The sequence below is a fragment of the Ptychodera flava genome, chromosome 16 (assembly GCF_041260155.1).
Source record: "Ptychodera flava strain L36383 chromosome 16, AS_Pfla_20210202, whole genome shotgun sequence".
Lineage (NCBI taxonomy): Eukaryota > Metazoa > Hemichordata > Enteropneusta > Ptychoderidae > Ptychodera > Ptychodera flava.
The window spans coordinates 32,364,434-32,381,661 of NC_091943.1; the positions used below are offsets into that span (position 1 = coordinate 32,364,434).

Consider the following 17,228-nt stretch of genomic DNA (forward strand, 5'->3'; position numbering starts at 1 on the left):
TTTAACCAAAAACATGTCATATAGCAACACCTCTAGCCCATTCTTCGGGAAAATAACCAGATTCAAAAATTCTATTGAACAAAACGTGTATAAAGGGAATAGTAACATCTGCTGAAATTTCAAAATTCTCCAGGAATGCCATCAACCTCGGTGATTTACAAGATTTTAATCTTTTCAGACTCGATGCGATTTCCTCAATAGAAATACTCTTGTTCAAAATATCGTCATCTTGAATACTGGCTGATGACGGGTCCATGCCATGTAAGAAATCATTTACAGTGTGTATAATAATCGCAATCATACAAATCCATAATCCAATAACACTAGGTCAGAATTTGTAGGACAATAGTTGTAAACATAGACACAAAACAGCACAGAACAGACAGTAAATAGACGGTACACAAACAAAGTCAAATTCATGAAAGAAAGATATATGGACCTCTGGCCAAAAGACCAAGAAGTGATGTCAGGTGTTTCGAAAATAGTAAGCGCATCCTGCCCCACATGTGGCACTCGTCATATATCAATCTGTAAGACAGATAGGTAGTGGTCACTAACTAAGGCCCCATGTCACCGATGCCATCAGTGATCATTTGTCGAAGAGAGATAAGATAAGAGAGAAAAGATTTTCATCCCCTGAAATTGTGTCACCACATTGCTCATATAAATTTTTGAAATAATTGTACCATTCCTTTAAGCTTATACTATTTGCATTGCACTGCCTACGATTCATGGACGATTTTAAAACTGACCACATATCTGACGACCCAGTCTTAAATGCATTGTGAAGTTTCTCTTGAACTAAATTTAGGTATATATAAAAAATGTTTCAATTCACATTCGACAGAAACGCTCCAATCACTTTGTTGTATGTACAACGTTTGATAACAAAAAGAAATATGTGTAATCACAGGGTATCACAAGCAATATTCATCTAGAAGTTATGAATATGATGAATAAATTTCATGTATTGAACTTTTTTTCATTATACAAGCCTTACCTGTGTCTAGTGTGTGCCTATTACTTTACCCTAGCTATCTGTGGATAGTATTTCAAAGAAAACAGTCCATATCTGTTAATTGCCCAGTCCCTAATCCCCTTCATTAATCTGTTCTGTTGATCACCAACATAGGAGCTTATCGCCCTGACCAAATAACTCGTTAGCAGCTCATATGGTAGTAGACATCTACCACTACCTTATGAGCTGCTAACGAGGCAGAACAAATTCAGTGCTTTCACTTTTGACAGATTGCCTACTTACAGAATTTTATTAAATATGCAAATATCATAAGCTATTAATCAGTATGCAAAAACAAAACTGAGCCAGTGAGAAATTACCTTGGAAATCTGATCAAATTCAATTCAGTTTTGATGCATGGCCTTACTACACGAAGCCATTAACCAGAGCAACAATTATGACAAGTCACACTAATTAACCTTGCAACATGACATATTCATTTTTCACCAATGTACAGTAGCAGTCTGATCAAAATTAGTTCATTCAATTCAGATATAATATGGCAAACGTTTACAGAACATCATAAAATATGTAAATAAGCTAGTTATGAGTATTGTCATACAACCAAATTTAAACATTTTGAGAAAACTAAGTGTGATAAGGTTACCCTATGTCTGATCTATTTCAGTGCCATCAATATTGTTAGATGGCCTAATAACAGAAATTCATTAATCCTCTCTCTCCCAAGTCGTAGTTACTTCTGTGGTTTGTCTATGGCACCTGGTAGAAAGAGGATTAATATGCAAATGAGTTAATAATTACAAATTTTATGCTCATCAGATTTTCAGAATGAGTAGACCTAAGTATGTTTAATAAATGGCAGAGGTTTGGTGAAAATCAATGAACTCAATATTGATATATAGCCTACAGAAATTTATAATTATGCAAGTGAGATTATAATTAGAATACCATGATCATAAAACTTTCAGCATAACTAAACCTAAACATAATCTATAAACTTAAATTGTCTGGTTTAAATTGGTGCATTCAGTATTGATATATGGAGAAATTCATGAAATATGCAAATGATGGCAACACATACCAAAAATCTAATCAGATCTAGATCTTCTGATGATCATTACATGTACCAAATATTACATGACATTATGATTATGACCATAGGTTTTTAAGTCGGAACAATACCAAGCTCGACAGACAGCCGGATGAACAGACTGAATGACACACACACACAAGCACACACAGACACACACTTAGTGACATTGTTTGGACATTTAACGGCCCAAACAGTGGGTATAATTTTTAGGTGAGAACAAACTTTCCACTTTTTGTGACTCGTCACTAATTAGACTTCACTACTATGAACTATTGGCATGTAATATGTATTCATACACTCATGCACACACTAGTGCACAATCCCACAACTGAACACAAATCACTGAAACTAAGCTTCATTTGGATGCTGCGAATAACTTGATGAACTTCCAAGTATATATGCTAGTTACAATAGGTGGGTGATTTCATTTAAAGTGGCTGTCAGCTTTAAAGCGCAGTGGTCGTCGCGCTGCGCGTGCGTGATTTTTTTGTTGATAAACATACATTTTTGTAAACATAAGTCTTCTCAACTTCAATAGGAGTGAGATGGGAGCAGTCCCCCACTTTGTTAAGGCCTCATGCAATAGTAAAATATTAAGATCGGAAACGAACTTCTGGTGTATTTCTATCTATATACTCGTGTAGAGCTTACGAAACATTGAGGACACTACACTCAGCTATGGAAGACCGGTCACGACATGCGACATGCGACCTGCGACTTCAAAACTGCGACCTGCGTCCCGCGAGTTTGAAAACATGCGACCTGCGACTTCGGCATTTAGACCTAGGTGTAACCTGCGACTTCACAACAGCGACCTGCGTGTTTGTCAAACTGCGACCTGCGACTTCACAACTGCGACATGCGACAACAACACGTAACGTTTCATGGTGTTTTCCTCAGTATTAGATTGGAGGCGTCTTGCGTGAACTTTAATCCTTTGAGCGCCAAAGTCTATTTTTGTCCCCTTTATATAATAAACCCCTGTCAATTTTTCTCCAATTTTTGCAAAAAAATTGGGAAAAACCTGTAGCCAATGAAATGTGATGTCGATTTGGTCCAAAATTATCAAAAAATTACAGAAAAATCATACAATTGGTAAAATTTTGCACTAAAATTTTGGTGGGAGAAAATTACAGCGCTCAAAGGGTAAAACGTGGAAAGGAGATTTAACGTTCAACATCGATCAATTAATAAGCCATTGCTTTCGCTTTGGTAAATCGTTCACCAAGTCTGGCAAAACTCAATTCATGTACACACCAGTTCACTCATTTTCATCTGGAGAGATAATTTTATGACGGAAATGTTGACAGTCCGTGTTAATGCATGGAAAATAATATGCTACGTGATAGGCATTTATATGTTTATATTATAATTTCAAATTATTTTAGATATTCTTCGTCTGCCTTACCTCGCTTCTTTCCTTATGTTATCGACAAACTTTTTGATTTTTAGAAATCTCTGGTATTTATCCTCATTTCACTGTGGTATAACCATCTAGCTGTCTGTTTAATTCATCAGTTGTCCCCCCTGTATCATAACTGCGTCAGTGTCATTGCAAACATTCGAATTTTCAGTATTGTCGTTCATTTTCTAACATTTCCAGTTTTGTTCCAATTCTCTAGTGATTGATCATCGGATGTTGCCATCTTTTCGTCTAATTTCATTTTTACTTTTCGTCAAAAAACGAATTGATCCAACTTTTGTTCAGTTGGAAAAATAAAAATATTCTTACTGGTTAACTTCGGACTACATTTGTCTACACAAATAACATATGCAAAGTAAAGCAGTTAAAATAATACTGATATTGACAGAAGTGCAAACATATTTGCTAACCATGAATAGCCAGAGACCGACTCAAGTTCTTTATAGATAACGCGAGTTAAAACTGTAAAACAGGACATAATTAAACCCTCCTACAATCCTATTTTCAGTCTTTAAGCCTAATATGTACATACTATAATATGTACATATTATTTTTTGTGTGTATATAATATTTTAGATCATGTAGGCAGAAAAGTTCCAGAAACTATTAAACACTGATGTAGACGTTTAAAACCCTATTGCTATTGCATTATTTCAGATCGGTTTGCCTTTCGTAAGAAGGAAAATAAATTTGTGCTCTTCGTTTGTGGAATTCTCTACCGTCACAGCTTCATGCACTTCTTCGCTGGTTGAATTTCTTTCCTGGCCGATTTTTGCTAGGCCCAGCGCACAGTACAATCAATTCCCACAATTCCTCTTGATTTGTACCCATGAAGGTTACTTTCTAAAAACTTTTTCATCTGCATGTAAGCACTAGTGTGCAGCATCAGATAATTGATAAATAATATCTAGTAAAAGTACGTTTAGATATTTCAGTGAAAGTTTCAAAATAACCACTAAACAACCATAAACGTCACATTCTGTAGGTACTACAAATGCCATACTTTTAGGCAGCAAGTTATGACGAACTGAAGGGTCATTCTCTGAGAAAACTTAGCATGCAAATTTCTTTTGTCACTTCCATTGCAAAAAATCAATATCCTTTTGTTTCATAAAACAGGTGCAACTAGTCTCCCTACTTTCCATCACATTATTCTGTATGGCTGAGGACACAATCTCTGGCAAATTTCACAAAAATGCTATCTCCTCTCTCAATAATGCATAATTTTCCAAATTATTTAAAATGAGAATTGAGAAGAATGGTGTGCATAAAAGTACGTTTTCAAAATTTTGATAAATAGTCTGTGAATTTGTCTACACATGGGAGACATGGTAGACTTCACTCAGGTATCTCCGAGGATACAAATCGCAATGAATTATGGGAATCTACAGTACTGTGCAGCGGTGCGAAAATAATGCTCTGGTCGCGAAAATGCGGTAAACCGGCTGTTTTAATATAGTGCAATGGTGTCCCTCGTGTTTTCAGGCTCGTGTTCAGAGCAATGGTGCGAACAAATCAAGACTGATATCGCAGTTTGACAAACACGCAGGACGCAGGTCGCTGTTGTGAAGTCGCAGGTTAGGCCTACACCTTGGTCTAAATGCCGAAGTCGCAGGTCGTATGTTTCAAACTCGAGGACGCAGGTCGCAGTTTTGAAGTGCAGGGGGCATGTCGCATGTCGTGACCGGTCTTCCATACTCAGCCACATTATGTCGCGAGTTTACTGCACGCAGACACAGTGAACAAAAGCTTTGATCGCGCGCGATCACGCTGGTTGTACACAATGCTATGTACAGTACAGTGAAAATACATAACTAAAATGATCAACATTGCCTATATATGTAGACCAGCAACAAGCACAATGCCTAACACAATAATTGCACTCAAGACCATGATCGGCAAGCCAGAGCAGGACACTTGAGATGTTGTTGGGAGACGGTCACCGCGTTCACGTACAAGGCTATAGAGAATCCGGTCCCACAACGTACCGGCCCGCTACGACTTGGCCCACAACCAACTGTTGATCACCGTGTCTTACTTCTCCTAGTATTACGTGGTAAGAAATAGTAAAATGACAGGAAACAATAAACAAAACGAGCGGGTTTTCGCGGCATTTGGCAGGGAAATTGCACGGCTACACCGTGCATAGACGTATCGAGAGATCCTGTGCCCCGGTCCTGTGCACGGTCATGGCAGTGATCCAACCACTAGCTGGTGTAGGCCTACCGGTGCTGGGCAAACTTCGTTGTTGTACCTCCTGATTGCCGGGTAGGTCTGAATCCTCTTTCAAGTGAGATAACCCCCACATAACAAGAAGACCTATGAAAGGTCCTTCGCTTGACTTGATACCTGTACTCGGAATTCTCGTTTGCACCCCCAAACGGGGTAAACTTTGTAGTTGAGTTGGATTCTCCACAGCCGAGTGTAGCGCGTCATATACCCGGTTTGACACGGACGTTCATACAGACCACGGAACGGAACAGATGCAGAGATGCTTCTTGCTGCAGCATGCAGGCATTGCTCTGCGAGCTGTAGATTTCTGTAGTTTGGGTTGTTGTCTTTGTACTCCTGTCGGGCCTCTTGAAATGAAAGCTCTCGTCCTTGCTAGCGATGTCGAAAACTAGAGCCCGGTCGTTGATAGTCTGTTGGCGTATACATGCGTACGTCTAGCTCTATGGCTCGAGCGATAACAGTAGCAGAGCCCCATTCAACTGATTCAAGAAAATCATGAGCAAATGTGATCTCAATCCAGCGTGCAATCATTGTTCAATATTCAGCAGATATTTAACTTAGATTAAAGGTCTGGTGAAATGGTCCCGTTCGTATGACTGAATATCTTCCAGGGGGTCAATACTATTACACTCGCAACAGAATTGCAACTTAAAAGTACGCGCAAGTGTTAATTTTTTTGATATTTCTATGCGCGGCTTTCATGGGGTCATTTTGCGACACTCAGGTCACGCCCATAGCGGGGATAATAGTTGGCCGTCTGTGACGTCACAGGTGTGTTCATTTACATCGAATAGCGGTCCAACGCCGCCTTATCTCTGCCCGGTATCCGCTAACAAAACAGGCTCCAGTGTTCGCGCTGCCAATTTGCCACGTTCGCCAATGCGAATCGAAATCCGAAGTGGCGAAAAAAATCGATCCTAATTCGCCACAGCGGCGAAACTGATTTTGTTTAAAAAATATGGTAAAATAAAGAAAAAACGTTGGTTTTTTAGTCATTTGTTTAATCTGCGCTTCTCTCTCGGCGATTCGCAAAAACTGTGTCTACTTCCGTATTATTGCGTTCTTTCCGTCGTACGTATTTGCAATCGAGCCAAGTCTCGCGAGAGATTTGACGTCATCTAGTCTAGTGTAGAGCATGCATAAATGGCTCTCGCGAGAATTGAAAATTTAGACACACGCAATCGAGCCCTCGCGATAAATTTGACGTCATTTTGTCTGCATGTACAGCGGGCATAGGAACGCTCGCTCGCGAGAATTGAAACTTTTGCTATACATAGCAGACATACGCATTTAATCGAGGCAACAAGGATCGGTGTTGCAGTTGATTTACATTGCGGTCTCGATGTTCTGTGTTGTGCATTTTAATCACAGTCTTCAACATTCCATGTTGCGGCCGATTTGCATCGCGGTCCTCGTGGCCCGGTATTCCCCGTTGTTCTTCAATTGCCGTCCCAACGACGCGTTCCGTGTTGCTGTCGATTTGTATCATGAAGGACTCTACCTCCATGATTTGTATCACGATCTCTACGTTCCGTATTGTTGTTCGTTTTAATGGAGTCTATTCAGTGTTGCTGTTCATGCAGCTGATTTGTAGTTATAGTGCATTTTAATCCCGGTCCCATTTACGTTTTAAGTTACTGTCGATTTGCATTGCGGTCACGACGTTCCGTGTTGAAGACAAGTGCATTTTAATGGCAGTCACAACGTTCAGTGTTGGTGTTCATGCTGTTGATTTGCATTGCGGTCCCAACCTTCTGTGTAGCGAGTAGCGAGGCAGGCTCAGCCGAGGGACCGTGGCCGATCGTACGAACCAGCAGAGACAAGCACATTATGGTTCAAACACTCAACACTTGACGGGAACTTGAAAAAGTTTACAGTTGAGCCGTTCATGTTCTTGCCGCTGTCACAGGCACCAAAAGAACAACGTTCTCCCATAGTGAAGGAGGACACTGTCCTGATCATGTAAGCGGAAACCCTAGAAGTTACCCCCCGTAGGGAGCTTACGGAGGTGTGAAATACTTTAATTCCCGTTATGAGATACGGCGTCGGGCAAACTTCGGAAAGCCGAAAAAGTCGACTGGAGAGGCTCGGGGGACACGCCCACATTGCATTTTTCTTTTGCCATATTTCATAATCGCGCGCTAAACGAAAAAAGAAATGAATGTAATTGTTTTATAGACCATCAACTGTATTTCTGTGATTTGCAACATGGGCATTTCACCAGACCTTTAATTGACCTTTATTGCGTGTTACATTTGGATAGTTGGTATGCTTGTGACAGATCAGCCGCCATTTTAACAAGCCGCAATATCGCAAACATTACAATCAACCAGTAACATGTGCGGCGTTCTTGATTTGTTTACAACAGAGGGGGACCCCCTCAGGAGGATGCGCAGCGCGACGACCACTGCGCTTTAACTAATGTTACAAGTCATTTTTGGATCACCTCATGTGATATCTGTGGTTCAACATCCTTTTGTAAAATGCTACATTACTGTCCACTTCTCAGTCACATACCAGTACCTTTACCTTATACCATGATATTAATGCATACAACAGAACATTACTTCAACTCATCATGGTTTGATACACTGTTATCAAAGATAACAGTGATCAATGCAGGGTTGAAGTGAATAATCTGTTTAAGCAAATAAATCACACCCAGCAAAGGTATATATAGCACTCAATTTTGACCAGTTCATCCATATATGGAGTGAACTGGTCAAAATCGAGTGGTATACCATCGCTGGGTGTGAATTATTGCTATTATATCATAATATCAGTATATTGAAATTCTGGTGTGGAACGTCAAAAACAGATTTTTGCTCAAGCTGAGAGCTCACGCGCGTATGCCAGCTGTGGTATATCGCCAATATACCATGGTTCTTTTCGCATCTCGACCGATCAGATCGCTGTATTTACGCCATCAATATACTATGATGTAATATAAGATAAATTATGATCATCATAATTATGTATTATATTATAACTTTGTCAATACCAGTGAATTTTGTGACATCATACCCCTAGATTATTACTATCCAATTATCCAAAATCCATTGGCCAAAGATGTTGCATCTACAAATTCACTGGCATCACCACAACTAAGCAATAATGTACCCTCTCCCAGCCCATAATGGGCTCAAGCAAACTTTGCCCTCAACAATGTATTCGGCTCTGCCTCATACATTATGTTGTGAAAAGTTTGCTAATATTTCGTCCATTTTGGGCCGGCCGGGAGGGGGTACACTCACTGTTGCTTAAATAACGGAGCATTCACTTCAAATCTGCATTTTGAAGAGTATACCGGTATATATTATAGAAATAACGGATGACGTGGAAAGCGCGAGAGGAAAGCCAAAAATTAACGGGCGAGGCTTGCTGAGCCGTGAATTTGGCTTTCCTCGAGCCCGCGCCCACAAATAAACGTTAATGGTCAGCGCGGAGTCTGTTATTTCCATTATATTATCAGCGAACCCAAGAAAACCGTCAAAATATCCGAAAATTTCAGGAGCAAACGACAACTGGGCCCCAGAAACTGAGCATTACGCGACGCACTGTCACGCGCGCAGTAAAATATTGGCAAATCCGGAGATGTTTTCAGAAAAAAAGTATATTAACTTGACCTACAAGTGCTCCATTTTATTTTGTGATTGATTATGATTTACGTTTGAGCTGTAAAGTTACGATACTTTGAGTTGTTAATCTTATTATTCATATTCACGGGCATATAAACAGACCATTACTGTGTATTTGTGGTCAGTCACGTGGTTCAGCTCGACCAATCAAAATGCGACAGGCAGTGCATGGTAATATAATGAAATATATACAGCCAATTCATTGGATACCCTTAGAAGATAACTTTATGAAAGAATGGGTTTCTGTCTCATTCAGTTTTATTTCTATACGATTCGCATTGCAGGCCCTAACTTTTACTCCGCAGACTCCGGAATGTTCAACCCCCCCCCCCCCCCCCCCCCATTTTTTCCACAGCCTCCCCTTTTTTACTTATAACTATAAGGCCCCTTTCCCTGACAACAGAAGTACCTTGTTGTCGCTCAGCATCTTCAATATCTTTCACGTACGCATCCATGTCGATGCCCCGTAACATCTTCTTAAGTTCGCCATAATTTCCAGGCCCGACGATGTTTTTCCTCTCCAATGCTTCGAAGACTTTGATGAATGTGTCCATCCGAGAGAGCTCACCGGCTCGCAAGCCGTGGGACTTTGATGAGGTTTTGAACAGTTCGAGCTGGCGGGAATCAAATGAGTTTTCCAATAAGGTTTTAAGCCGTGCATGACTCACGTGCTCCTTGAGAGGCATTTTCAAATCTAGGTTTGCGCTCAGATGACTCACCGCCTGACAAACCCACCGCTGATTTTATACCGTGACATGACCTTCCGGCTTCGAGGTGCCTTTTCCAGGAAAACCGTGACACGAAAACTACAAGCGCCCTCATCGTTGATCACAACATGACATGTATTGTATAACTCGCTCGCTAATGTTCGGGTAGTGGGACGGTGTTCTAACGTATCAGGCACGGTGGGTTCGTTTATAATATGCAGTTGTGCCGTAAGTGGTTAGACTGCATTCACAAACACCTCTGGAAGGGGGCGGGAGAATTGACGGGGGAGTTGAAAATAACAAGGCTATGTTGGGGGACTTAAAGAAGGGAGGACTCGAAACAAAAGTGTCTCTGATTCATGTGAAATATGTGTGGACAATTTTACATGTAGGCCTTAACCCTTTCACCACCATGGTTTGTCCCAAATCCGTTGTTTTCTATGGTAAAGTTGGACCTGTATACAGGGAACTGGGGGTGAAAGGGTTAAAGCTATAAGCTCAACATTTGGCTAATTTTCTGGTGGTTTTGTTTAGTGTGTCCACTGCAGTTGCTTGTTCTACTCCCAGAAGGGTTATGAAAGGTCCAACACAGCACAGTGCACAGTCAGCGTTATTATTGTTTAAAATTGAATTCAACTCCGGACTAAATTTCATTTGTCATCAATAATAATGATTACGGTCCTTACACACAAACAGAGTATTTGCGAAACAGAATGTTGTTATTCTTGCACGATTTGGGGAGTAGAACAAGAAACTTTTAACATCGGGAAAAAATTATTGACAATTTTGTCATAGACTCCCATGTACAGTTAATGAACATCGTCGGTGAAATTCGAAAATCAAATTTCTTGTACACATGTGCACCTGTATGAACCTGTATAGAACCACCGTATGCTAATTAGTACATTTATTTCAATTATCAAACGTCTGTAGATGAACATATATTGCTAGTGTACATGTTATATTGGAAAAAAAGTTGTTCATAGTTTTCTCATACAAACTACCATGTATAGTGAAACAACATTATCGATGAAATTAAATTTTTCTTACGCACATCATGCACTATTTAGGCCTATATCTGCCACTTCAACTTAAAGTACATTTACATGAATTATCAAATATATATAAAAGTACACATGTAGCTTGTTTTTCATGGGAAAATGTTTATAGTTTGCACAATAGACTGCCATGTATTATTATTTGATATTTTTAGACGAAGCACTGTATTGGCCACATTTCACCTTCTATTTTTTGTCCAACCCCTTTGAAGGGGGAGGGGACTTCAAATTTACAGCGAGTCAGAAGGGGGCATTTGAATGCATTGTGAGTTTGTTAAGGGTCATTAGAAAAATTCTGAGAACTTTTTTGCATCCCCCGCCGAGGTGTTTGTGAATGCAGCCATGGTGGGGAGCGTTCACTGCTGACGAGAGGGTGTAGGGGGCCCGAGGACCTGACGGCCTAGACATGTGGTCTATACCTACCGCCATAAAACTTAGCTTTGTCATTCTTGCTGTGTATTCTATGCAGTCATAAAGCCAACTGGCTTTTTCTGGAAATATATCCCTCCGTCTCAAGTGAGGTCAGAGCGCTTCTTCGCCCGCGTCTGTTCCAAATTTGCCACAGTTACCATGGAAAGAGAAAATCTAACCAATCACAAATTTTAAGCGGGTGGCCGCTTTTTAAAAACAGCCCCCTCACATGGGCATTTTGAATACAAGGAACGCCTCTCTGACCATATATGGGCATATTTAGATTATAGCTGCAATAATTGTAGCCCTTGGTTGGTGGGGATTGGGCTTCTGTCGTGCGGCTCGCGCCTTGCCCCAACCAGGGCTACAATTTCTCCCAATACCTGCTCGTGTAAAAGCTGCAGTGCGGATCTACACTGCATGGTCCAGGCACACACGGGGCCGCATTATCAGAGAATCTCCCCTTACCGTGTGCAAATTTCACCATAATCCTGCTCCCAGATAATGTTAGAGCCCTTGTAACTCCTATCGATGGTCAACTTTACTCCTTGCGGCTGAAAAATGACAGTTTAATGACTCAGGCGCGAAGTCAATTCGAACCTGACCGCCGTCGTTGAACTCTGTACCCAGCCGACTTGTACCATTACATTTTAGGGGTGGCCGACAGGTGTGAGGGAGCTGAATGAGCATGCTTACGGGTAGCCCTACGGGCCCTACACTGCCCCGGAGCCAAAGCCGGACACTCTTGCCATACTCGTAGGACTAGCTTATGGGAGTGAAAGGATGGGTAATTTTCATGACAATATGTAACTCTTGGTGAATAAAGAGAGATACTTTTGCCGAAGTTCAACTACGCATTTTAATTAGTTCAATAAATCCTCTGCTGTATCTTCCCAACTTTCTCAAATATTAAAGTTACGTACTAGTTCAATAAATCCTACACGGGAACGGGTCATTTAAAGCAGTGAGAGCTTAGTGCCCATGCACATTGTTCAGAGGCGCGTGCCTAAGTTAAACTCCATAACTAGTTCAACTTTCACAACTAAGTTCAACCATCCACCTTCATGGTACAACTACATGAACAAGATGCCGCTGTTGTTCAATGTGGAAAGAGTGGTTCCAAGCAAAATCTGTTCGGCTGAAAAGGTCACAATGTGTGAAGTGGGGTGCCAAAACGGCATTCTTGTCCATGACGGCGTGACTTTGCACAATTTTTTTTAATCGGATATTTACCATCTAGTATCAAAGTTTGACATATCGACGATTTCGGGATTACTGTGAAATCGCCGATCGACACTGGACGAGAATGACTTGCCTTGTGCCTCAGCACGCTGCGTCTGAGAAATCGCCTATACTTACCGAATATTTATCGGCGATTTCCGGACTCTAGATGATACTACAATGACTAGCCTTGTGCCACGGCACGCCGGGTCTGTGAAATTGCCGATATTTATTTATAGTTTAACTATACTTATACTTTGCCAAATACTTTGCAATTTGTATACTACACGTAGGTATTTTACTGTTTTTGTACGGTCGTAACATTTTTTATCTTAATAAACTCATTACACAAACGCGGATTACATTCCAGGTTAATTTTCTCACAGGACGTTTATGTAGTCTCGCTTCGAACCATAGTGAACTTTACAGTGTGCATGATGAATTCAGTATGGAAATAGGGTCAATATAGGAACGACTTCCTCCAATCTGATTAAAATCAGATGTAGAGTACAGCGACGTCTTCTTAGGGGAGAACCATTTGATTTCTGGGGGGGATATGGAGGATTTTGAGAAAAAAAAATTTGTCACCAGGTGAGAGAGAAGGAAAAAAAATTGATCCTGTCATGGCCTGAGAAAAAAAAAATTGTCATAACAGACAGAAGAGAAAAAAAAATTGTCACAATGCACCAGAAATAAGCAAAATTTGGAAACCTTATTCTCATGTATTCTTTGCCGGCGCGCCGCCATAGGCGGCGCAAATGTTTTACCACAAGCAATTCTTATGTTTCTTTCCCCAGCACTTATGATAAAAGCATGCACTACATAGGTCTACTTTACACCTCAGTACACTCAATGTTTTCCTTCCCTTTTCTGACCCAAGAAATCATATTTCAGGATTCTGTTGCAATATCTCAATGGCATAGGCACTATCTAAAGGGGACTATTTGACTTCTGTAAATTGTGAAAATTTAAAACACAAGACAGGAGTCAATAAACTAGTGTTAAACCAATATATTATTTTCTCAATATAAATTTGTTAAAAAGATGTAGCTTGACAATGAAAAATTGAGGAACAACAAATATAATGAAATACAATGTGTGAGCCTTGTTTTCTGACCACAAACACCGGATCGCAAACATACCATATTCAGGCTTTTCATTAGAAGCTGGCAGCTGGAGAAATAACACAAGAAGGTCACAGATTTTCCGTTCCTGTATATTCATTTGTCTTCAGTCTCTGGCAAACAGAACTGTTTTTCACACATTGTATTGTCATTGTTTGGTTGTTGAATATTGTGACTCAAAAACTGATCATGCAAAAAATGTAAAAAATATCAGTGTTCAATGTCATTTCAAACAGTTTTACCGAGTGCAAAATAAACTGAAACTCCTCTCAGATTGCACCATTAAACACATCAATTTCTCAAAATTCCCAATACGAGAGGGGAACCCCCCCTCTCTGTGTGCTCTCCCCCTTGGGGTATTCTGACAGTTTCACTTAGTTAAAAAAATAAAAAACACCTCTCAGATTGCACCAGACTGCACCATTGCACACATCAATATCTTAAAAATTTCCATCCAAGATAGGGGAAAGCCCCTGTGACACTTTCCCCCTAAGCCTCTCTCATGTTCTCCCCCTGTACTTTCAAATTCTGCCCGGTCAGATATCCTAGTGAAAACCCTGTCATAATATCCATCCAAATTAAACAATATACTATATAATTAGATACGGCGTGATCTGATCTTTATATCTTTATTTTATTGTGACTTTGAATTTCATTTTGATGTGTTCACCTTTTTTGAACCATCATGAGATAACTGATGATAGTCTAGCAGGGTACATCAGGATTTGAAAGGTCTTTACTGTTGCTGTATTTTGTAAATTTTACAATTACATGTATTGGTATTAAACTTTTCTAAGTGGGGGATCAGTCAAAATTTCAGAGTTAGAGAGGGAGGTTACTCAAATTCATCATGTTGGTGGGGGGGGGGGGTCACTCGAAATTTCGGAGTTTCAGGCCGTAAATAATGACGGCTCCCTTTACAACGCATTACAAACTTGATGACCAATAAAAAAAAAAATTTGCACTGCTACTCCATTTGAAAAAAAAAATTGATGCAGGTCTGACAGTAGAAAAAAAAAATTGCTGTCACTCTGACAGGAAAAAAAAATTTGCTTCCATACCCTTTTCCTCCATACCCCCCCCCAGAAATCAAATGGTTCTCCCCTTATGCGTACGCGGTATTCTCTCGCTGTCGCGTAGTGACAGCGAGAGAATACCGCGTACGCATAAGAAGACGTCGCCGTACTCTACCTTTGATTTTAATCAGATGGAATTCCTCCATCCGTTTGTTCATGACTACTTCAATAATGCAGTGTTTATCAGTTTAAAATTTCGGCATTTTCTTGTCTGTCAACATACATCTTTATGACGTAGTAGGCCGGGTTGTATGAGGATTTCTTTACATCATTTTCACGTCTGTGCTTTTTCATGGATACATCTTTCTCTCTGTAACAAATTCCTTGTAATCAGCATGTTTTACATACCTGCTTTGATATTGAGCTCAACAGTTTTTGAATAAATCTAATAAGATTTGAAGCACCGCAACGAAGACTTGTCCCTTTATTATTATTATTATTATTATCAGTAGTAGTAGTAGTAGTAGTAGTAGTAGTAGTAGTAGTAGTAGTAGTAGTAGTAGTAGTAGTAGTAGTCACAGTAGTGGTAGTATCTAAGCTTCCCATTTTTACACAAAGTTGAGAATGTTCCAGACTAATTAAAGTCATGTCATGATGAGTGTGGAGGGAAAATGACATACATAACATGATCAAAAACAGAAGTGGACCAAAAATGGACTCCTGAGATACACCACACAATCGACAAAACATGAGCGTGTACACCTAAAACTAACATTGACTTCTTCCTGTAAGATATGATCGAAACCACTTCAGTGACAAATCAGAAAACCTGTACACAGAAAGTTCGCTCAGCAAAATGTTATGATCAACGATGAAAAAATCTTCACGTAAATCTTCATCCATATTCTGTAAAAGTATAGACCCTGGTCAGTTAACTTGACTAAAGCAATGTGACAAGAGTGATGTTAACGTTGTCTGATGATTGTGAGTTGTGACAAAAAGATTAAATGCATAAAACTGTAAAAACTAATATAAACATGTTTTTCTAGTATTTTAGGTAGAAGAACTGGTAGGAGGGAGATAGGCCTATAGTTGTTGACATCACTCTTAGAGCCTCCCTTATGAATCGGAACTATTTCAGCACATTTGAAACAGTCGGAAATTGTACCACTATAAGCTTCAAGATTAAAAGAGGTTGCGAATATATGTCAGACATTTCACCACTTTACAGCTCTGGCCAAGCGCTAGTCTACTGGCTCGAACTTCGCTACTAGATGATACTAGAGTTTGTTAATTAGGCGGGTAAATATCCGATATATATCGAAGATTTTATAGCCTTAGAGATCTATATCGTATAGTATAGTAGCCGTAAATATCGATTGGATATCTTATAATTATATTGCGGTGTCCTCTTGTTGTCAGAGCATCTGTATAAAATGACAAAGACCAGACGACAGACTTTGCATGGCGTGAATATCTCTTTCACTTCTTCAGAAATAAAGATGGCAAGTTCTTCAATGGTCACTGGTCTCTCTTTGCTTTCAGCGATAGTTGTATTCTTGCAGTAATTGAAAAGGAGCAAACGGTCCTATGACCTTTTTACAATCCTTCGAAAAATAACGTTAAAATAACAACTACTGCCACTAGCGCGCTACTGCTAATGCCACCGTTTTCATTAGTCCCTCACACCTGTCGGCCACCCTAAAATGTAATGGTACAAGTCGGCTGGGTACAGAGTTCAACGACGGCGGTCAGGTTCGAATTGACTTCGCGCCTGAGTCATTAAACTGTCATTTTTCAGCCGCAAGGAGTAAAGTTGACCATCGATAGGAGTTACAAGGGCTCTAACATTATCTGGGAGCAGGATTATGGTGAAATTTGCACACGGTAAGGGGAGATTCTCTGATAATGCGGCCCCGTGTGTGCCGGACCATGCAGTGTAGATCCGCACTGCAGCTTTTACACGAGCAGGTATTGGGAGAAATTGTAGCCCTGGTTGGGGCAAGGCGCGAGCCGCACGACAGAAGCCCAATCCCCACCAACCAAGGGCTACAATTATTGCAGCTAATTTAGATTATAGGTGACTGTATACCTTTAATTGCATGCCGAAAGTATGCTCTTTTTTGGAGAACGACGATATGATTAGGTACATTTAGAGTCGAATACAGTTGTCCAATGGAAGTAAACATATGTATTAAGGACGTTTGTTGAAGGCTGAGAAAGTATAGGGATATATTGCATTTGAATGACTTATTCAGCAAAATCGAAGCGATTCGTTCACCACTACGCATTGAAATAACAGTAGCGAATGAGCTCGATTACAGTA

At 40.1% G+C, this 17,228-nt stretch overlaps 1 protein-coding gene across 1 annotated transcript in view; it reads right to left on the reverse strand.

Annotated features, from left to right (window-relative positions):
* The window catches only part of LOC139114618 (caspase-3-like), a 35,348-nt gene extending 25,194 nt beyond the window's left edge, over positions 1-10,154 (reverse strand). Inside the window, exon 1 of the mRNA XM_070676436.1 lies at positions 9,775-10,154. Within this exon, the coding sequence (XP_070532537.1) occupies positions 9,775-10,051 (277 nt within the window). The 5' untranslated portion in view covers positions 10,052-10,154. The remainder of the gene's footprint in view (positions 1-9,774) is intronic.
* Positions 10,155-17,228: the final 7,074 nt, after the last annotated feature.